The 23,493-nt window shown below is 33.4% G+C and overlaps 2 protein-coding genes and 1 long non-coding RNA gene across 6 annotated transcripts; 2 read left to right on the forward strand and 1 right to left on the reverse strand.

The window, feature by feature from the left end:
• The first annotated feature begins 4,111 nt into the window (after positions 1–4,111).
• Positions 4,112–6,270, forward strand: LOC120076670. Its single transcript, XM_039030566.1, has 3 exons — positions 4,112–4,580; positions 5,918–6,053; positions 6,128–6,270. Exons 1-3 carry the CDS (start codon positions 4,420–4,422, stop codon positions 6,182–6,184), a joined length of 354 nt encoding a protein of 117 aa, XP_038886494.1. The 5' UTR covers positions 4,112–4,419; the 3' UTR covers positions 6,185–6,270.
• On the reverse strand, positions 6,225–8,646 carry LOC120076669. The gene is made up of 7 exons (XM_039030565.1): positions 7,945–8,646; positions 7,594–7,769; positions 7,403–7,505; positions 7,065–7,181; positions 6,805–6,975; positions 6,467–6,590; positions 6,225–6,395 (listed from the first exon to the last, which is right to left on the reverse strand). The coding sequence occupies exons 1-7, from the start codon at positions 8,212–8,214 to the stop codon at positions 6,259–6,261; spliced, it is 1,098 nt and encodes a 365-aa protein (XP_038886493.1). The 5' UTR covers positions 8,215–8,646; the 3' UTR covers positions 6,225–6,258.
• On the forward strand, positions 8,170–22,096 carry LOC120076671. 4 transcript variants are annotated; one of them, XR_005481601.1, is made up of 6 exons: positions 8,170–8,275; positions 20,363–20,428; positions 20,538–21,145; positions 21,227–21,314; positions 21,391–21,790; positions 21,867–22,096. It is a non-coding gene; the product is annotated as an uncharacterized LOC120076671 (long non-coding RNA). The 4 variants fall into 4 exon arrangements; XR_005481600.1 differs by lacking the exon at positions 8,170–8,275 and adding an exon at positions 11,053–11,579; XR_005481599.1 differs by having other exon boundaries at positions 20,363–21,145.
• The last annotated feature ends 1,397 nt before the right edge of the window (positions 22,097–23,493 follow it).

The following is a 23,493-nucleotide window of genomic DNA, read 5'->3' on the forward strand; positions in this document are numbered from 1 at the left end:
GTGATGAGACAATTCAGTTTTCAGCAGGATGTCCTATCACCTTGTAATACTGAACCCTACTACATGACATTGACTTAAGAACTAGAGATTGGTCCAAAAAAGTTACACATTTTGTAGTGCAATGACATTATCGTGCAAGGTTTATTACACTGGGGGTCTCTATTGAGCAGTTTGACAAGGATGTCACTCAAAACTACATCAACTGGTATAATAATATCACAAGGCGTTCCGTTACTCGTTCAGGAGCAGTTGTGGGTCATCCGGTAAATAAATGAATATTATCTAATTAATTTTAATTTTAATTAATTTTAAATATTGTTTAATTATTTTATAATTCACAGAGATCGAACAACAGTAGACTCCATGATGTTACGAATGATCCAAACCAAGTTCTTGCTATATGAAGTGATAACCAGAGCTATATGAAGGAGATACATTATATGTACGATATACCTATTGTTCCTCCACCAACTGCTAGACGTAGAGAACCTATTTGAGAAGAAGAAAATGAGTTCGATGAGGTTGACCATAATGTGGAAGAATTTCCCCTATGATGCAGATAGAGCCAAACAGATTATGTTAGTCCGATGATGATGATGCTAGCATTTAGTTCAGGATATTGAGATTCAGAGGCTGGTCCTGTAAGAGTATATCAATATGCAACAGAAGCAACAAGGATCAATAAGCATTCAAATTGATTAATTTTGGCAGAAACTAAAGTACTCTCATCTAATATAAGATGGTTTATAGTCATACCTTTTGTAGAACTCTTCAAGATCTTGATCAACAGCAGTTGTCTTGTTCAAAACTCATCGTGAACCACCTCAAGATCTTCCCCACTATCCTTTTGGAGCTTTAGAACAAGTTGTGGGACTCAGGAATAGCTTGAATCAACGGAAAAACCAAGAGAATCTCACTGCACCAGCTTACTTGAAGAACTTTTTCTTCCAACACAAAATTCTCTCTAAAATTTCTTTTGAATGCCTCATTCAATTCCACTCCAATCTTCTTTATTTATTGCAGGTGAACATGCAAAGAAGATCACTATATGAGATGCAGCTCATGCTTGGAGTAATTGAAGAGAAGGTAAGTGGTATTTGTGTGAGCAAGTTGAAGATGGCTAATAGAAAAACAAATTTTTCCATTTTGTGTCATTTTTGTCATTTTTTCTATTTTTCCAAAAATCAAATGATTTCAGTAAATCAATTTTGATTTCAAAATTAAAATATTATTAATTTTATAAACTTAATTTCATAAATTAATTTTCTAATAAAATTAATAAATAATTATTCAAATAATCATTTAAATAATTCTAATTAATTTAATATCAAATATTAAATTAACTTTTACACAAATTCATCTTCATATATTTAAATCATATTCAAATATAGATTTTCCTATTCCATTTAATTTTAATTTGAACGTTTTAAATTAACTTATCAAGCTAATCTAAAACTTATCCATTTACGAGCTAGTAGGGGGACCTTGCAAACCTACAGATTATGGGCTCCAATGATCCAAGATTAATCAACTAAACTCGTTAGATCGAATTAACCCATTCTTAACTAATGAGTCATTCCACTATAGCCCATAGTTGAACTCCCCTCACTTAGATATATTATGTCTACATGATTTAACCATAATTAGTAAGTTGACCCTTCACAGGTTGTACGTAATAACAGCTAGGTCAAATATCTATTTTACTCTGGAGATTACATCTTATTCCTCAAGTTCCTATTGATCTTTTAATGAACAACTGGTTTGTGATCCAGTCACTAAACCAAACTCTCTTAGCCCAGTGAGAGGGTGGGGCCCCTGTTCAAGACCTAGATTCAATACTTGAGAGAACAACCTTTCTCCTATACTTAAATCGGGTAGGCATGAACTCTATCTTGCACCCTATGTGTCCAGCTATCTATTAGGTCTTATCCTTGAATGGGAGACTTATTGAGTCGGCACTATTGAGCCAACCCTCAACTATGTAAAGTTAAGGATAATCCAAAATAAATAGAAGTTTATAGTTAGTTCAGGATTAAGATCGAGTTACTTAGGTCATCTAAGTGAAATAGTCAGTCTTATATGGTAAACAGCGTTATAAAGTAAGAGTGACTTATTTCTTGGTCCGATCTTATGCAAACTCATTGCATAGGGCCCTCACTCCTCATGTTATAACATGTACGAATTAGGATCATTTCGTATGTAGCACTTTACAACTTTATATAACAACTACAGAGTGGGTCGCATCCAATAGTGTTACTAGAATATGACACTCAACCTTATTCATATACTATAGATCATTTTGACTATTTACTTGAAACTGATCCACTTTTATGTCTCCACATAAATTTCAAGTTCTCATGTAATAGTCATGGGTCTTAGTTTATTGGATTTAGACTTTCATGTATATAATTCATAAAATAAATAATAAGTTTATTGACTATAGAAAATGTTTATCATTTTACAAACTGCGAGTTTTAGGACATAAAACCCAACAGGTCCATCGTCTTCATACGTCCATGGACATGTTCACGGTTGTGATAATGAATATTTATATTATGAGGTGCCAGCAGAGGTACCGGAGCAATATTAAGAGGAACCAGAACAACCTTAAATTCGAAGTCGACGATGACAACCAGCTCGAAATCGACGATATTCGCCTTGTGGGATACTTTGATTTTTTTAATTATTTTTATATAAATGAGATAATAGTTGTATTAATATGAATATTTTAATTTACACTTTATTATTTTTAAATTATGGAAAAAAATGTGAATGAGATATTATTTTCTATGATATTTCTTAGAGTTAAGTTAAGAAGATGGTGATAAAAAATAATAACAAAGTGAGTGAGGTGGAGTATAATAAATAATAAAATTAAAAAGAGAGGTGGAATATTAAAATAATAAAATTAAAAATTAAAAAAAAAATAGGGATGGAAGTTGAGTTTCAAAACTCGACTTAGCCTTGTCGAGTTTTAAAGATTCGTCCTCCTTTGTCGAGTTTTAAAAACTCGACCTACTAAATTAAAAACAACTACTATATTTTTCTAAATTTTTTTGAAACAACAATATTTTTCTAAATATTTTTAAAAAGCAATTCTAATTTTATCTATTATTTAATAGTTCTGAATCTTTAATTTGATTTTTTTTTTAAAATAATGTTATTTTAATATTTATTGACAAAAATAAGGTTGGTTTGAAACTATTGACAAAAATAGAATTGTGAAATTGTGGACGGGTCCACGATTAAAGGCTAAATCGTGTATTCGTCCACGATTTAAGGCATGCTACTTTTTTTTTCACATTTTCTCCCCACTTTTGTTTTCTTTTCATATTATTTTTTTAGCATTTTTGCATCTTCGGAGAATCTTTTAATGTGAAATTTAAATTTTTAAAAGCATACGGTAAAATAAAAGTTGAATCAAATTTGTAGCCACTTAAATCTATTTTTTTCCACATTACCCCAACTTCGTGTTTTTGCATCTTCATACAATCTTTTATTGGAAAATTCAAATTTTCAAAGAAATAAAAATTGAATCAAATTTTTAGCCACGATTTAAGATTAAATATATTTTTTTCACATTTCCCCCAACTTCTGTCTTTTTCTTTTTTGTATTTTCTCCAATAAAAATTGAAGCGAATTTCTAGTCACAAATTAATTCTAAATCTATTTTTTTCCACATTTTCCCTCAACTTCTATTTTCTTCTCTTATTTTTTGTAGTGTTTTTTTCATTTTCGGAGACCGTCAAATTCAAATTCTTAAAGGCCTACTGTAAAATAAAAATTGAATCAAATTTCTAGAAAGCTAAATCTATTTTTTTCACATAGATTTGTTTTACCATTTTTTTTCACATAAGATTACTTTGAAATTCAAATAGATTTGTTTCATCCTGTATCCACTTAAATAAAAAAAAATAAAAAATATAATCAAAATATGGAACTCGTGGACGGGAGATTGGTAAACATAAAAATCGTGTACCCCTATTTTTGTCAATATTTTTTCCCTTCCCCTTACTTTTTGTAATTTTTTTTTTATTTCCTATTTTTGTCATTACTTTTAAAAAATACATTATTTTGAAACTTACCCCTTTAATTTTTGTTAAATATCAGACAGAAGCATACCATACACACCCTGGGTTGGAACCTAAGGTTGTACAGAAAACTGAACGATTTTCCTCCGAGATCTTTCCATCACATCTTAATTTCATCAATTTCCAGCCTCCGTCGCCGAACGCCGGTCCACGGGAGGGCTCTTTCTTCATTCATCATCATCTTCTTCTTTTACGCCATTTCGTCACAGACTTCGAGGATATGTAGTCATGTTGGTTTCTTTTGTCCCACTCCAAATCAAAGCGTAACATTTTTCGTCCTCTTCATGCCACCCAAGGTTGTGATGCTGTGAAAACTTGGAAGGGAGCGATGGCAGCAGCATCTTTTAGGTGGATACTTCAATTACACAAGGATGTCCCTAAAGCGGCAAGATTCTACTCCGAAGGTTTGGACTTCACTGTTAATGTCTGCACTCTTCGTTGGGCGGAGCTTCAGTCCGGGCCTCTCAAACTCGCTCTCATGCAATCCAAGTAATTCCGCATTTTTTGGTTCTCCTCGAATTGATTAATCCATGGACTTGATATGTTCTGTTGGTCTGTGTACACGGAAATGAATGTGCCATAGTTACGTGCCTTGTTTGTGTTTGATGTTTTGCCTGAGAGAAATTTAGAATGAAATCTGTCAAATACCATCAGCCAAGAATGTTTTTTATGTGGTTGTATTCGTCTTGAGGTTCATCTGGCCAATGGGTGACGAGCTTGGTATATCAATCCTTCATTTTCATATGTTGATTACAGAAGATGCTATATTTTGTGAAGCACATTCACTTGAATCCTTTGCTCACCTGAAGTTATCAATACAGAATTTGACACCTCTATTAGAAGTCTGTTAGAAATCAGTTGTAAATGAAACTGTTTGAAAGACTAAACATCTGATGTATAAAAAGCTCCTTGATAAAAACAATAGAGGAGAGTGTGTGTAATCTGTATGAGCCTGACTTTGAGAAGGACTTAAGAAGTCTTATCGGTAAAAGCTTGCATCTCTGAAAAGTATAACCAATGAAGTCCTTGGGAGTCTTGAAAAGTGGTTGTAGGCTGATAAGCCGAACTACTATAATCGCCTGAGTATTTTTCTTCTCTCTTCTTTACTTTGTGAAATGCTGGAATTTGTAATCTTCTTCGCAATCACCATTGTACAAAGATCTGTTCCTTCTTCGATCTTTCATTCTTTTTTGCATGTGAGGCTTTCAGGCTCTTTTAATTTCTGAGAGTGGGAGCAAGTACTGTTGCAAAGAGAAGAAAGAGTAAAGCGAAGTTTGATTGACGTGTGTGATTCTTGACAGTGCATCAATTCTTTGCTTTTTATCAGAAGATATATGGTGTTTACTGTGAGGGAAGAATGGACCATGGGGATATGAGGAAAGCTTTATGTTGGTTCTATTGTTCTGGAGGATATCTGAATTAATTTTGAGACAAGAACAACTTACATTGTTTACTTGGTTTTAAGACGAGAACAACTTACATTGTTTACTAGGTTTTAAGACAAGAATAACTTACATTGTTTACATTGTTTACTTGGTTTGAACGTGGATTGCTGGACATTTCATGAAAATTCTTGTGTTTGTCAGAAAAATTTCTCATGAAGTACTTTTTGTTAAATTGTTTCCCTTTCGAGTTAGTGGTGAAATGCGAGGGATTTGAATGTTTAAATTGCGGCATGGACTTGTTATGTCCTTAATGTGAATTATCAAAGCAAGCAACTTGAGCTGTTTAGTATTGAAACTAATTTGTTATTCTCCTAGTTTGATTTAGAAATTTGAGGTTTTTAATTTCACATGTTTTGGTATGTTGCTAACTTGGGATCACAGTGACCATATTGTGCAGCAGAAGGGTTATTCTTCGCTGCTGTCATTCACAGTGACAGATATTAACAGCACAGTGACCAAATTAATGGCAATGGGAGCTGAACTAGATGGTTCCATTAAGTATGAAATACACGGAAAGGTACAAACTCCCCATCCTCTTCCTCTTGGATCATAAACAATCAAGGATTTTAAAGTGTCAATTGCTCACTTCAGGTTGCGTCCGTGCGATGTATTGATGGCCATATGTTGGGCCTTTATGAACCGGCATAAGAGCTCGGAATTTAACTTTCTTCAATACTGGCAACATATGATGGCCTTCATTTTGGCCACTGGCAACAGTATGCTTATGGTTTCTTCAACTCCACCAAAGGCATGGAGAAGACATGGGATATCACATTTTTCTTCGGATTTCCTCGAATAATTGATAGAGTTTGTTCATCAAGGTCAATGAGAGCAGTACACAGAGTGTAAAGCGTAGGGCCTGTAAACATTAAGAAAATTTTCAAATATGGGATTGAAAGGACAGGGACATTTAAATTATCTTATCCTTACCTATCATATAGATAGGATATTTCTTGTTATCCATATCTCCTAGAACCGACAGGAAATCATTTTTTGATCCTTTTGGCAGGTCATCAGCTCGTTTCTGCCTGCTTGTAGAGTTTGCATCTTGTACCTGTGTTCCAAGAGAATTAATTTGGACTTCAAAACCTTATTTTATATGATCACTTTTACTTAATTTCTGGCATGTTATGTAGCTACTAGTTCAAATTTCAATGTCATGGAGAATGCTAAAGTATGCAATTTATATTTTATGAGAAGGCCGACAATTCTTAATTACGTGCTGTTGCTGTCATCGCTTTTATAAATTGTTTTTCTGATATTGTTACCTGGTTAACCTGAAGATGGGTATACATATTTGCATGGAAAAATGGTGTACCCCCAACCTCGTTGACTGAATATCTAAACCTTGATGCTGTTTCTACATTCACAATTCTTCTTGTCTGAACATCGATCAGATTATAACTGTGCCCAACGGATACTTCTGCTGAGCGAATTCTCTGTAAAAAGAATCCAACCCAATGTGTCATCAAAATTGCACTGGTGAGCTAGAACATTTATAATAGAAGACATTATGGCAGCGCATTACAAATATTGCATTTTCAAGGCTTGTAGATTCAAGGATGTCCCGGGAGATAAAATTTCGTCCAATTGCCCCAGCTGCAATCTCATCATTGGTTGGAGGCACTGAATTCAAGGTAAATGCCTGAACGAGTTGAAAAGTTATTTTTTAACGTTCTATATCAAAATATTTGGTCAACATTGGAAAGGATGTTATGTATCAGTATTCAATATTTTAAAAACAATGATGGAGTCCTTGAATGCTTGTTGAACAACTGGCCAAGCGAATTGTTACCTATGTAAGATCTATCTGTGCTTAATTCCTTCAGAATGAACGAATGAATGATGATGATATGAAAACTTTACCAGTCCATGACCATTGAAACCAAAAGCGCAGCTCGGAAGCTCTCCTGCATACGTGTAAGCAAGAAAGGATAGCCCATTTTGCAGTTTTCCTTTGACCAAATAGCTACAGAAGTGAAGAAAAAAATGAACTTGTTTATTAGTTTGTTGAGCTCTTCTATAAATTAGGATGCAGTTCAGGTTTGTGAACTTACGTGTGGCCAACCAGGGTAACGTTGGCATCTTCATTATGTACTGCAATGGCCATGTTATCACTAACGACAAGAAGATCAGAACAATCATCCGAACAATCATCCGAACAATCAACTGCCAAAGGGACTTCCTTCTGAATAAATGGAAGAATCTCCTTCCTGAAGTTGATTAAAATAATCTGCATATTGATTTTCAACAAAGACATCACAGACAAACCAGAAGACCAGGTATTATTTCCACACTTTTTATCTCTTTTTACCCCATTTCCTAAAGTTAGCAAAACATTTTGGATGCTAAAATTCTCACTTGGACTTGTATTTATCTCCCTCTCCCTCTACAGTTGGTTTTATTACCTCAAGAATAGGCACACCACTTCCTTCTGCCATTCCAACAAGTTCATCCCAATATGCTGGAAACCTTGTCTTGTTATTCTTGCAGAGAGTTTCAATTAGAGGCTGTGACTGTGGGGATTGAGCAAAAGGAAGGAGCTGGTTACGAAGAACAAGGTCGGTGTCTAATCTACTCTTTATTGTATCAGAGAACCTCTCGCCAATCAAGAACCCCATCTTGTATGCAGATTCGCATGGACCAACTTCAAACATCTCCAGCTCTTTTCCCTCCATAGCCGCTCAACTTTTGTTATTTTTCTGCTCTTTCTTTCTGTGGAGTTTTGGTCCAACTAAGGTATGGCTTATCTTCTTCCCTATTTATGTCCCAGCTTTATGGTTTCTAGTGTATTTTATAATGGCTGATAATAAATAGTTGAATTTGTACTACTAGAGTTGTCACATGAAATTTGTTGGGGTTATAATTCAGTCATGGGTGTTCATATCAAGCAATAATGGCACAGAATATAGGACATTCTCACTCCATGCTTTGACATGGTCATTGGGGATGTTTAGGGGACCATAATAAAATGAGTTTTTAATGTAATGTAATTTAAAATTCATGTTTAGATTGAGCGTTTTAGACTCGATTTGTAATACTAAACCCATTTCGCTCTGACAGTTTTAGCTCAAACCCTCTTTTCTACCATTTTCACGCTTCACGATTTCATTTCCATTTTGTCCTCAATTCCTCACAAATATCAACACTTCCAAATTTTCAATAATCCTGATTATATTTCAACTTTCCAAACGGCCTATAAATATAATAAATGTAATGGAAGTAGTAATTTGGACGCTGCTTTAAGAGCCCTTATTGCGGGGTTGGATTCAATACACACAAAAGTCCTTCGACTTTTGTGAATATAATTGGCTCCTTAACAATTCACCTATGCTCGAACTGGACTCATTGGTATTCTAATTTTATTGTATTTGTGTGTTGATGAATATGGTGATACGTGACACTAATATAATATCTAGATGCCTTCAAATTGGGTGAATCTGAAGTGGGTGAAGTCTGCGGTGGAAAAGTTGCCACCACCTTCAGGTTGTTGAATTTTAGATGTTGATAGTTAGGGGTGAGTATAAAGGCACCAAAAACTGATCCGACTGATCGAAATCGACCGAATTGAGGTCGATCCTTTGGAGCTAGGATTCAGTCGGTCGGTTTTCATATAAAAAGGTTTGAAAAATCGATCGACTGATCGATATAAAAATATTATATTTATTTATTTATTTTCTAAAAAATAAGGATAAAAGTAAGTCCACTATCATCAATCCAAGTTCAAGCCTATTATTTTAGTATTGATTTATTTTTTTTTATGTTGCCTAAATAGGTTCACTACATGATTGATTTAAATTTTTTTATAAAAAAATGATTGATTTAAATTTAAAACCAACAGTCGGTTGCACTTCACGCACTTTTTTTTAATTGGTTTGCGGTGTCGGTTTTCTCTCAAAACCGACACCAACCGATGCATACCCCTAGTTGATACTGGCTTCTAAACCTCCCTTACAATCATCATTAAAATAATTGTAGACTATCGTTATTTCTTAATCAATTTTTAAAACTTATGTAGGTTCCATTTTGTTTCTAGATGACTTAATAGGCACATATTTTGAAATCTTGGAAAGTAAACTTGTAATTTGACATTCATATAAATTAAGAATTACAAAAATTATATTAAAAAAATATATAAAGTAACCTATCTCAATATATATAAGCAAACAACCAAACTTGAAATGCTTATAATTTTTTAAAAAATAGATTTGAGTTTATTTGTACATTTAATTTTCTTTAAAAAAATTGTAAAATATTAAAACATATTTGTAGGCCGTTTGAAATTGGTTTTCAAATCATAAAAAGGTTATTTTTTTTAAATAATGTTATTTTAATATATATTAATAAAAATAGGGTAGGATTGAAAAGATTGACAAAAATAGATTTTTTAATCGTGTACTCGGTACACAATTATGCCTGAATTGTGTATCCGGTATACGATTAGCTCTTAATCATGTACCCGGAACACGAGTGCCTATTGATTTGGCACGTGCAGATTACCAATGTGGTAGCAGCGTTGACTGAGGTAATCTTGTACCCGATACACGATTAGCTTTAAATCGTGTACCCGGTACATGAGTGTCTGTTGATTTGACACGTGCAAACTGCCAATGTGGCAGTCATGCAGCGTTGATTGAGGTAATCGTGTACCCCTGTCTCTTATACACATCTAGATGTGTATAAGAGACAGGTACACGGCCGCAACTCTTCTTCTTCCTCCATCCATAACGTTCTTCCTCTTGAAAACTTCGATCTTCCTCCGTCCAAACCTCGTCCGAAAACCTCAGCTTTGCCTTATTTTCTCTTGTGGCTGCCACCGTGAGTCGATATATCGAAGAATTTTCTTCATCCGAAGCATTTTCTTTGACTGAGGTAAAGTTTTTTCTTTAATTTTTTTCAATATATGTATTTGTTTATAAAATGAGGAAAAGTTCTGAATGTATAGTTTATGGATTCATGATTTAAATATATAATCTTCATATATATATATATATATATATATATCATTTTGTTTGCATTTGGGTTTAACTTAATGTGTAGTTTATAGATCCATGATTTATTGTTGGATATATGTTGAACTTAAAAATTAGATCTTGTTTGACTGATTTTGTTGGACTATTTTTCTGGATGATTATGTTGACCTATTTGTTGGGCTATTTTTTTTTAATTGATTTAAATGTATAGTTTATGGATCTTAGATTTGGGTTAAATGTAAATGTTGAACTTAGAAATTAGATTTTTTTGGGTTGACATATTAACGTATTTTTTTTGTCCAACTATAACAGTTGAAAAAATAATAATAAATATGTCGATGCGTCTGAAGATTTAGTTATTCTTGAACCTGGAAATGATGGACATTGATATTGATGTTGAAGTTGAATTATTTGGAAACGATAGTAGTGGGGAACATGATCTTGAGTTGATACTGTCGGATATGTTCACCCAAATAGGTTGGGAAATTACAAATTCAACATGTGAACTAGGGTCTACCCTGAAGGTAAGGAGTACAGATATAGATAGTTGTAGTTTAATACAGAAAGGAATCTTCTTTAATACTAAAGAAGATTTACAGCTTGCTGTAAAAAAATATTGTGTAACAGAACACTATGAGATTATTATAGTGGAATCAAATCAAGATCTTTGGTATGTCAGATGTAAATCATGGAGGGATGCTTGTGATTGGACGTTACAGGCATGTCATAAAACTCATGGGATATTCGAAATCACCAAACTTCAAGGAGAATACTCATGTTTGTTTTCAGAATTGACACAGGATCATTCACAGCTTGATTCAAATTTTATAAGTATCAAAATCCAAAATTTGGTTAGAGATGATCTTGCGGTACCTGTGGTCCCAATTAAAAAATAATATGGCTATAATGTTAATTATAGACGGGTGTGGCAAGCCAAGAGAAAAGCGTTGATTGCTGCGTTTGGTGATTGGGAGAAATCATATTCAGAGCTTCCTTATTGGTTGAGTGCTCTTGTTCAATACAATCCAGGAACACGAACAGATTGGTATTTCCTTCCGTCTATGTGCCAGGTACGATTATTTTTTGTCGAGTTTTTTGGTTTGATACCATCTGTAACGACCCGACCCCTTGGGACTTAAGTCAGGCCGTTACTAAATACATGCATGCATGAAACTCAAAACAACACTCGGTTATGACGAAATAAATGCTAATTAAATAAGGTAAGTTCAAAAGACTTTCATTAAATTCAAATAAAAAATCAATATTAGGGTACCCATAAATCATAAAGGATAATAAATAAATTTGAAAAACGATTCTTAAAAGTAAGTTTTAAACATTAAAACTAAATATTAAGAGAAACATGAAAAGAACTTTAAATCTCATGAGCGGAAGCGTAAAAACTAATCCCAGTGGCTCGATCACGAATTCCGCTTGTCCATCGTCGGTGCATCTCTACCCTTATCTGAAACAACAACATGAGAAAGAATGAGTATAAAATACTCAGTAAGTAATCCCACTACTATGGTCAGGCTGGGCATCTATGTCCTCTAGATACCCACCTCTGGTGAAACATATAAATTGCTCTAGTCCTCATGGGACACATACTTACATGGAAAACTGAGTTCTATTCTACTGTAGTTAAGTATGCCCACTATCTCTAGTAAGTCTCGTAGGACCCACAACCTCTGGTGAATCCCGAAGGAAACATAATCTCTTACATACACATGGTTATGCATACACCTCTTTTGTATACACATAATCCACTTAATGTGTACCTCTTTCGTACACATGGTTAAGTATACACCTCTTTCGTATACACCCAACCTACTGAGTATGTACCTCTTTCATATACATCTAGTTATATATAAACCTCTATATATACACCTCTTTCGTATACACATAACTCACTGAATGTGTACCTCTTTCGTACACCTGGTTAAGTATACACCTCTTTCGTATACACCTAACCTACTGAGTATGTACCTCTTTCATACATCTAGTTATGTATGCACCTCTTTCGTATACACATAACCCACTGAGTATGTACTTCTTTCATACACCCCAGATCATCTCTATAAATGTAGGGATGCGTACCTCTTTCGTACACATGGTTAGGCATACACCTCTTTCGTATACACATAATCCACTGAGTGTGTACCTCTTTCGTACACCCCAGTACCCTCTAGGTATGTATTACTTTCATACACACCAGCCCTAGTACATCTCTTTCATGTACTAGCGCCTGTGGACGTGCATCATTTTCATGCATTCACATAGTCTGGAAAGGAAAAGAGATTGCATCTAACTTCATATTACATATAACATTCACCTAATCATGAATCTTCTAAAAAATCTCCTGATCAAGGTTAGGCTAGTTAACCTCAACATACGTAATTAATCTAGTATTAATGGATCCACTTTAGTACATCACTTTTATGCACTAACTCATGTAACAATCAAACATTTGAAATTTCATAATACAGCATATAACTTACACACTTTCATAATAAATCACATCAATAAGCACATCAACAAAATACTCCAACTTTTACCTTACTCTAAGACATTTCCGTAGTAGTGCCACTTAACTCATAATTTAGGGTCATGTCCAATCGTCCTTTTAATATATTTCATAAAATTCTAAATCATGCACATACATTAACATGCTTCAGTCATATTATCACATGTTCATATATCTTATCTAAACGGTCTATTAAATCTTAGAATAGTCAAAATTATCCTTGTAACCAGTCTTACAATACTTAATATCAACAGATTAAATACAACCATATGGAATCACATACCATCTCATGCTAGCATTCAAGTGCCTATGTGCATAAATAAATAATTCGGATATCGTAACAGAACATACTTTAACCATGTTATACTATCAATCTTTCATGCTGTCATTCTGCCAAAACCTTCATTTAACATTCTAGCATACATCTAATGCATGATCCATAGGCAGTTCCAATAGTAAGATTACTTACTTTGATATTAGGTCGAACCAACAAACAATTGAATCTTTGTGAAATTCTTGAATCAACCCCCTAATCATAATTTGAAATTAGGCTTACATGATTAAAGCTTGAATCAAATACATACATTTCACTACTAATGTCTCAAATAAATTATCCATATGTAGCTTTATAAAAAATCACTTCCAAATGACTTTACCATAATTTCTCAACAACTAAAATTAATCCACAAGAGGGTCATCAAAGCATAAAACTTACCAAAACTCGCTAAAACAAACTCCAACTTCACTGAACAACACCTCAATACCTTCACAAACTTGGATCCAAAGTTGAAACACACTGGGTATCAACCAATTGATGCCAAAAGTAAATAAGTATTCAAGAATCAACCGAAAACATTCCAAACGACAGAAATCTTACCCAAATCGATAGATCCAGTGACGGCAAAAGTGAACGACGCTTGAGCAGCGGTGGACGGAGGTCATAAAGAAGAAACTAACGCGACGGCTTTGGGCGGTGTCGGATGGGCTCACGAATGTGAGGAAGAAAAGGGGGTGGGGTTTGACTTTGTATAAAAAAAAGAACAATAATAATAATAATAATAAAACAAAAAAGGAAGTAAATATAATTATATTTAATTCCTTTCCGTTTTATACTATTAAATTTCTTTCTGTTTCAAAAGAAAATTAATTCCTGCCATTAATTTTCAATTTGAATTTCAAATTGAATAATTTCATGCTAACAATTAAATTCCCGCACTTACACTTGAAGTCCAAAATTCCAAAAATGTTCTCCAACTAACAATTATTGAAATTCCAAATAATAAAGTTATTGAAATTACATTATTACTAAAAAAAAATGTGCGGGGTGTTACATTCTTCCCTCCTCAAAGAACTTTTATCCTCGAAATTTCATTCTTGAAAAAAAAAATTCTGGGAGTGTTACATTCTTCCCTCCTCAAAGAACTTTCGTCCTCGAAAGTTCATTCTTGAAAAAAAACTCCGGGGGTGTTTTGAAGTCCTTGGATGCTAAAGCATAAGCCAATTGATAACACATTTTCATAACCTCGTAATAATCGTAATTGATCCTTGAAGTCATTTTTTTTTTAACGATAAAACCTTCTTGATTCATAAGTTCTAGCTTGGATTACTCGTACTCCCTAAAGCTAGTTAACTCATTGCCCATGCAAGAGAATACATACTATCTTTAATGCTCCAAACCCACTTTTAGTAACTTCTTACTATCAACTCAACTTTATTGCCAAGTCTATCCTTTATACCAATGGTTATATTGGAAGATCCAACTTACTTATTTTGTGCATATACCATTATTATCTACCTCGAGTTGGATTATTTTCTTTTCTCAATCAAATTGATGGTCTTGCTAGTTCATGTTTCCAACACTTGCACACAAAGTCAAAATCCCTTAAATCTTACTAATGCCCTCAATGTTTTACGTCTTAACTAATGAAGCCTCAACATACCATATCAATAGTTCTCGAACATCTACTGGTACTAGTAACTCCATTTTAACTTATCCCTTCTCAACCTTCTGTTTCGGTAACAGTTAAAACAAAGTTCCATACCAATCATCTATGTAAGCTATCTTTCCATCTAATACATATTGTCCCAAAGTCCCACATGATCATTAGATATTTTTCTTTTACACCAAAACAAATACCTTATAACACTTCATATCCTACCTCCAAACCATACTTAACTAGGAGTATTGAACACATTAAATTCCTTTATCTTTCCAAAAAGTAAACTTCCTTGGATACTTGTCTCTCTTTTACACTTATCTTTGATAAAACCACTAAATTCAAGACACTTTTTTTTTCCACTGTCCAATTGGAACATAATCTCTTTACTAAGTTATGTTTTACTTAACTCCTCTATAAGTCTTATCTTTCTCACTAAGAACTTCCATCTCGTAGAATTCTCCTTTGCCAATTTGCATACTTTTAAACTCCAAAAGACTTTTGTTTCTTCAAATTTGCATAAATTAGATCTTCTCATCACAATAAGGCTATGGATTTAATTAATCTAGGTACTCTAAAATAATCCTTCAACCCAAACAAATAACACTTTGCTTTATCCCCTTTAAGTCTAAACTCATGTCCAACTATTTTGGCTTCCTTTAATGACATCAACTTAGCTAGATATTCCAAAAAAATCCTTCATATCACTACACATACTTTACCTAATCCATCAAATCGTAGTATTAACCAAAGTGATTATCTTATTAATCCTTTCCAAAATTTCTCTCAAAATGTTTTGGTTTTAATATCTCAGAACCTTTAATAAATCCATAGTCTCTCCTTTTTCTCCTTCTTACCATAAAACAACTTTTAACTTATACTTGAGTTATGTGGCCTGTGAAGAAATTTATACTACCACCGATTGCACTATCCAACACAAAACATAACACTAGTCCTTGATAAATTCTTGTCTCGAACAATTTTATTCTTCGGCTTAAACATTTAAATACCTTTTTCTAAATTGTCATAACTCTACATAGTTTCATCAACTTTTAACATTGCTGAACTGAGGTATATATTGTTTCTTTCTAACATAATTTCCACGAAGAATTAACTAGCGCTAAGTGAGCTTTTAATTTACTCTATTTTATTTTTCTCCTTTGGTAGTGTCGTACCTGATAATCCTCTTATAATAACTTCTAACGAGTCACTGACCTAGCCATTGGACATAATTGGTGCATTTAAGCTAAACAAATTATTTTAATGCATAACTATCATAAAACTTGTAGTTAATAAGATGTACCTGGTGATGACGAGGAATCCATTCATGGGCCATAGGGACAATCTAGACTTACATAGTAAGTCAGTCTATAGAACCCAAAACATGGGCTTTGATACCAAACTGTAATGACCCGACCCCCTAGGACTTAAGTTAGCCGTTACTAAATACATGAATGCATGGAACTCAAACGCGACACTTGATTATGACGAAATAAATGCTAATTAAATAAGGTAAGTTCAAAAGACTTTCATTAAATTCAAATACTAAATCAATAGTAGGGTACCCAATAAACATATAAAGGATAATAAATAAATTTGAAAAACGATTCTTAAAAGTAAGTTTTAAACATCAAAACTAAATATTAAGAGAAACATGGAAAGAACTTTAAATCTCATGAGCGGAAGCGTAAAAACTAGTCCCAGTGGCTCGATCACGAATTCCGCTTGTCCATCGTTGGTGCATTCTCTACCCTTACCTGAACAACAACATGAGAAAGAATGAGTATAAAATACTCAGTAAGTAACCCCACTACTGGGTCAGGCTGGGCAACTATGTCCTCTAGATACCCACCCTCTGGTGAAACATATAAATTGCTCTAATCCTTATGGGACACATACATACATGAAACTTGAGTTCTATTCTACTGTAGTTAAGTATGCCCACTATCTCTAAAAAGTCTCGTAGGACCCACAAACTCTGGTGAATCCCGAAGGAAACATAATCTCTTACATACACATGGTTATGCATACACCTCTTTTGTATACACATAACCCACTTAATGTGTACCTCTTTCATACACATGGTTAAGTATACACCTCTTTTGTATACACGTAACCCACTTAATGTGTACCTCTTTCATACACATGGTTAAGTATACACCTCTTTCGTAAACACCTAACCTACTGAGTATGTACCTCTTTCGTACATTTAGTTATGTTTACACCTCTTTCGTATACACATAACCCACTGAATGTGTACCTCTTTCATACATCTGATTAAGTATACACCTCTTTCGTATATACCTAACCTACTGAATATGTACCTCTTTTGTACATCTAGTTATGTATACACCTCTTTCGTATACACATAACCCACTGAGTATGTACCTCTTTCGTACACCTCAGATCCTCTCTATAAATGTAGGGATGCATACCTCTTTCGTACACATGGTTAGATATACACCTCTTTCGTATACACATAACCCACTGAGTGTGTACCTCTTTCGTACACCCTAGTACCCTCTAGGTATATATCATTTTCATACACACCAGCCCTAGTACATCTCTTTCATGTACTAGCGCCTTTGGACGTGCATCATTTTCATGCAGTCACATAGTCTGGAAAGGAAAAGAGATTGCATCTAACTTCATATTACATATAACATTCACCTAATCATGAATCTTCTAAAAAATCTCCTGATCAAGGTTAGGTAGTTAACCTCAACATACGTAATTAATCTAGTATTAATGGATCCACTCTAGTACATCACTTTCATGCACTAACTCATGTAACAATCAAACATTTGAAATTTATAATACATCATATAACTTACACACTTTCATAATAAATCATATCAATAAGCACATCAACAAAATGCTCCAACTTTCACCTTACTTTAAGACATTTCCGTAGTAGTGCCGCTTAACTCATAATTTAGGGTCATGCTCAATCGTCCTTTTAATATATTTCATAAAATTCTAAATCATGCACATACATTAACATGCTTCAGTCATATTATCACATGTTCATATATCTTATCTAAACGGTCTATTAAATCTTAGAATAGTCAAAATTATCCTTGTAACCAGTCTTACAATACTCAACATCAACAGATTAAATACAACCATATGGAATCACATACCATCTCATGCTAGCATTCAAGTGCCTATGTGCATAAATAAATAATTCGGATATCGTAACAGAACATACTTTAACCATGTTATACTATCAATCTTTCATGCTGTCATTCTGCCAAAACCTTCATTTAACATTCTAGCATACATCTAATGCATGATCCATAGGCAGTTCCAATAGTAAGATTACTTACTTTGATATTAGGTCGAACCAACAAACAATTGAATCTTTGTGAAATTCTTGAATCCTTAATCAAGCCTAAACATAAATCAAACTTTAAAATTAATAGTTAAGGCCAAATTTCAAACACCCAAATATTACAAAATATTTCCAGATAACCTTACCTAAGGTGTGGTCCAATTCGAATTCACCTTCCAAACCTCCAATTTTAAGTCCAAATAATTAGCAAACCAAACCCTTCTTCATCTTGAATGAAATTCTTGAATCAACCCCCTAATCATAATTTGAAATTAGGCTTACATGATTAAAGCTTGAATCAAATACATACATTTCACTACTAATGTCTCAAATAAATTATCCATATGTAGCTTTATAAAAAATCACTTCCAAATGACTTTACCATAATTTCTCAACAACCAAAATTAATCCACAAGAGGGTCATCAAAGCATAAAACTTACCAAAACTCGCTAAAACAAACTCCAACTTCACTGAACAACACCTCAATACCTTCACAAACTTGAATCCAAAATTGAAACACAATGGGTATCAACCAATTGATGCCAAAAGTAAATAAGTATTCAAGAATCAACCGAAAACAACCCAAACGGCAAAAATCTTACACAAATCGATAGATCCAATGACGCTTAAGCAGTGGTGGATGGAGGTCATAAAGAAGAAACTGACGCGGCGGCTTTGGGCGGCGTTGGACGGGCTCACGAATGTGAGGAAGAAAAGAGGGTGGGGTTTGACTTTTTATAAAAAAAAATAACAACAATAATAATAATAAAATAAAAAAGGAAGTAAATATAATTATATTTAATTTCTTTCCGTTTTATACTATTAAATTCCTTCGTTTCAAAAGAAAATTAATTCCTGCCATTAATTTTCAATTCGAATTTCAAATTGAATAATTCCACGCCAACAATTAAATTCTCGCACTTACACTTGAAGTCCGAAATTTAAAAAATGCCCTCAAACTTATAACAATATCTGAAATTCCAAATAATAAAGTTACTGAAATTACATTATTACTAAAAAAAATGCGTGGGGTGTTACACGAGGAATGCAGCTGAATGCATGAATGGTGTTTTCAAAGATGCTAGAATGTTACTAATTACTTCTTTGGTTAGGCTAACATTTTATCGCACAATATTATATTTTGAATGTCGAAGACAAGAAATTAGGAAAGCACTCGATCGTGGGGACATGTATACAGAATATGTTTTGAGAAAACTTAAGAAGTGGGGAAAACGAGCATATGCGCATACGATGACATCTATTGTTAGGGAAAGTCACTTTTGAAGTACAAACTAGCATAAGTATGATTTCTCCCTATAAAGGACAACACACAAGTTTTGAGCTTGAAAGAAGGAACATGTTCTTGTAATAAGTGACAGTCATTCAAGATCCCATGCTTTCATGTAATTGCAGTTTGTAATTATATGCGTTTGACATACATACCACTTATTGATGAATGCAACAAATTGTTCAATTTCAAGCGATGTTATGAAGGTCACTTCCATCCAATAGAACACCCAGATTATTGGCCAAAATTATCATTTACATAAGTTCGTCCGAATGCGGACTTACTAAGAGAACAGGGTCAACCAAAAAGTACGCACATTTATAATGAAATGGATTAGAAAGAGGCAAGCCAAAAAGTTCGATGTACAATTTGTAAGAGAGAATGACATAAGAGAATGACATAATAGACGTACTTGTCCACAACGTATATTAGGTGCTTCGTCTTCGGGTCATTAGGTGTATCTTTTATGTACTTATATTTTTTTATGTAATTGTATATTTTATGTACTTATATTTTTTATGTAATTGTATATTTTATGTACTTGTATTTTTCATGTAATTGTATCTTTTATGTAATTATATTTTTTATGTAATTGTATATTTTATGTAATTGTATTTTTCATATAATTGTATCTTTTATGTACTTATATTTTTTTATGTAATTGTACTTTTTATGTAATGAATTTATTTTTCATGTCATTGTATCTTTTTATGTACTTTTTATGTATTTTTATGTGATGGATTTTAGTATGTAATGTAATTTGAACTCTTAGGTAATAGAGTCTGGTCCTTCTAATCCTGTACAACTATATCAACAAAATACGCATCGTTCACAATCGGTATGTGATAGTTCTTCTACCGTAGTTTTGAGTTATCGGAGAAGGGAGGCATCTGCACAACATACTATCCCATTTGATCACCGCATTATTCCCTACGTTGAACATGTAGGTTTTCTTGGGGTTGCACAAATCGGATACAACTCATTACTACTCTAGTTGAGCGTTGGAAACCAGAAACCCACACATTTCATCTGCCTTGTGGGGAATGTACAATCAGACTGTAGGATGTTGCCATACAGTTTGGGTTACGAGTGGACGAGCAGCCATTGACAGGTTCACTACAATATGATTGGAAGAATGTTTGTGAAGAGCTCTTAGGCGTTCTACCAGATGATTTGAAAGGCTCAAGATTGAGTATCCTCTGGTTGGCGTCCCAGTTTCCAGAATTACCTCTCGATGACAACGACATCAGCGTACGTAGGTATGCACGAGCCTACATTATGCAGCTTATTGGAGGATTTTTGTTCGCTGACAAGTCAAATACTCTAGTGTGTCTCATGTTCCTCCCGCTACTGTCTGATTTTGAACATGCTGGTACGTACTCGTGGGGTGGTGCATGTCTTGCATAGTTATATAGAGAACTTTGTCGGGCTACCAATGCACAAGCGTTGGAAATAGCGGGGTCACTGATACTACAGGTATAGGCTTATGATAGATTTCCAAGTATAGCACCACAAGTCCAGTTACAGACCTAGATCATTATCCACTTAGTACCAGGTATTAGTTCATTTATATATTTATTTCGTTATCATTTTATATAAGAATATAAATTAATTGTATTTTTTTTTATAATTTTAGATGAAGTGGTGTATTAGTTGCCTCTGAACAGTCAGCAAATATGTTGCTCGTGTATCGAAAAATATTTGACATACTGATGCACAATCAGGTAATAAATGTATATATAAATGAATATTTGAAACATTTTGAATGTATGCTTATCTTCTTTTTTTTTTTTTTGTCAGATTAATTGAACGCCATATACACAACCGATTTGGTCTATCATTATCTGATTACTGTCGTGATAGTGAAGACATCTGGTTGATCGTTAGCCCTCTTATATGCTTCCATATAGTAGAGTGACATCATCTAGATCATGTGTTGAGACAGTTCGGTCTACGACAAACAATACCTTTGTTGTCCTATACACTCCCAGCATTACACCAGATTGATTTGAGAGGTAAACACGACCAAGACTGGTGTCGAATCCACGCGGAATATATATCCTACTGGCATGAACGACATGATCATTGTGCACAGGGAGAAATAACAAATGGGTCAGTTGTATCATATGACTACTTTTCTTGGTACGATTCAATCACGAGGCGATTTATCGCATCTCACAGTGCTTATTATTACTGCATGGTAAGTGATTTAAAATCAGACATTTTCCATATATATGATATGAATATTGTTTAATATTTATTTTTTTATTGTACAGAATAATTTTATCGGAGATATACAACAATATTTAGTGCAACACAACTTACCAGAGTTGGGTTCAATGTGTCAGCAAACATTGGTCAACATAGAAAGCATTATTCAACAAATAAGACGACTCAATGTTGCTGACATCAGGGGTAAGGGCCAGGTGGTCTTCTTTAAATTTCATGTAAACTTCTAATTTCAAATTAAAGAACTAATTGTAAATCTTCTTTAATATCATGCCATTTTTTTTAATATGAGTGCAGAATAATTATGTTTTCATTGTATATTAAATATATAATTAAGTTTAATAATGAAGGAATTTGTGGACCTGGTCCTAAAGTCTTAATATTGTTGTACATCTCTAATTAAAAAAAAAATTAGTCAATTTATTTTTTTAAAAAAAAGAAAAAAAATTGTGGATCGCGTGGGCCCGGTCCACGAGTCTCCATGCGATCCATCAACCAAGTTGGCCGATGTGGTGCTGACTGGATTAAACGTTAATCGTATACCCTGTACACGATTTTGCCATATGGTAATCGTGTACCCCGTACACGATTTCACTACCTTACTTTTGTCAATACTCCCACTCCTACCTATTTTTAAAAATACTTTCCCATATACCCCCACTCCTACCTATTTTTAAAAATACTTTACCATATACCATTTTTGTCAATAGTTTGAAAAAACACTACATTTTTTAACTTCATCCCATAAAAAGCTATTTTAAGAGAATCTTATCCATCTAGGTTGCTTGGTGAAACAATTTAATGCTTATTTGGATTGATTTGAGAGAACAAGTATTTTAAAAAATATATTTTTATTTAAACCTCTTGATTAAAACTAATTAAAATACACATAAAAGCTATTTTGAGTGATTGCTAAATACTCCAATTTCTTCTAAATTGACTTATTTTCAAAAATTAAATGCTTGAAAATGTATTCCAAACACACCCTTATTTATTAATCAATCACCTTTAAAATTGTTACAAAAATTATTTGATGGAACTTTTAGATTTTAACTTTCCTAAAAATTTGGTATCTTCCCTTACTCATCTCAAAATTTCATTTCATCAATTTATTTTCTCACATTTATTCCAAATTTTAATTGGTTCAATTCTTATAACAATTGCTTTTTTAAAAAAAATTATTCCACAAACTTTTTTAATTAAACAAAAATGGTTGCAATTCAAATCATATATACTTTCAAATAATTATATAACTAAATTACTTTTTATTAATTTACCTATCACCTTAACTAGCTTTTTCTAATTTAAAATTAAAATTGACCAAACATCTTTTACTTCTATCCTTTTTTTAGAAGTACAACTACCGACAATTATTTTAAAAGTTATAACAATCCCAAACGAAATCTTGATCTGGCCAAATCAAGCATAATACATTTGATCATCTTGTCAATCAATTCATGTTTTTTGGTTAATGATTGGACAGTGGGCTCCATATGTTAGCACAAGTATAAAAAATAGGGTAAACAACAAATGTAATTCATTGAGGCCTACTTTTTAGATTACCATTTATTTATTACTTTTTCCCCAATGTAAATATGGCCCAAAAATATTTAAAAACAAATGGATCTAGACGCCTTTGGTTGGAATGTAATGTTGGACTAGGTGGTATACAAC

This window comes from Benincasa hispida, chromosome 4, assembly GCF_009727055.1.
Source record: "Benincasa hispida cultivar B227 chromosome 4, ASM972705v1, whole genome shotgun sequence".
Taxonomy (NCBI): Eukaryota; Viridiplantae; Streptophyta; class Magnoliopsida; order Cucurbitales; family Cucurbitaceae; genus Benincasa; species Benincasa hispida.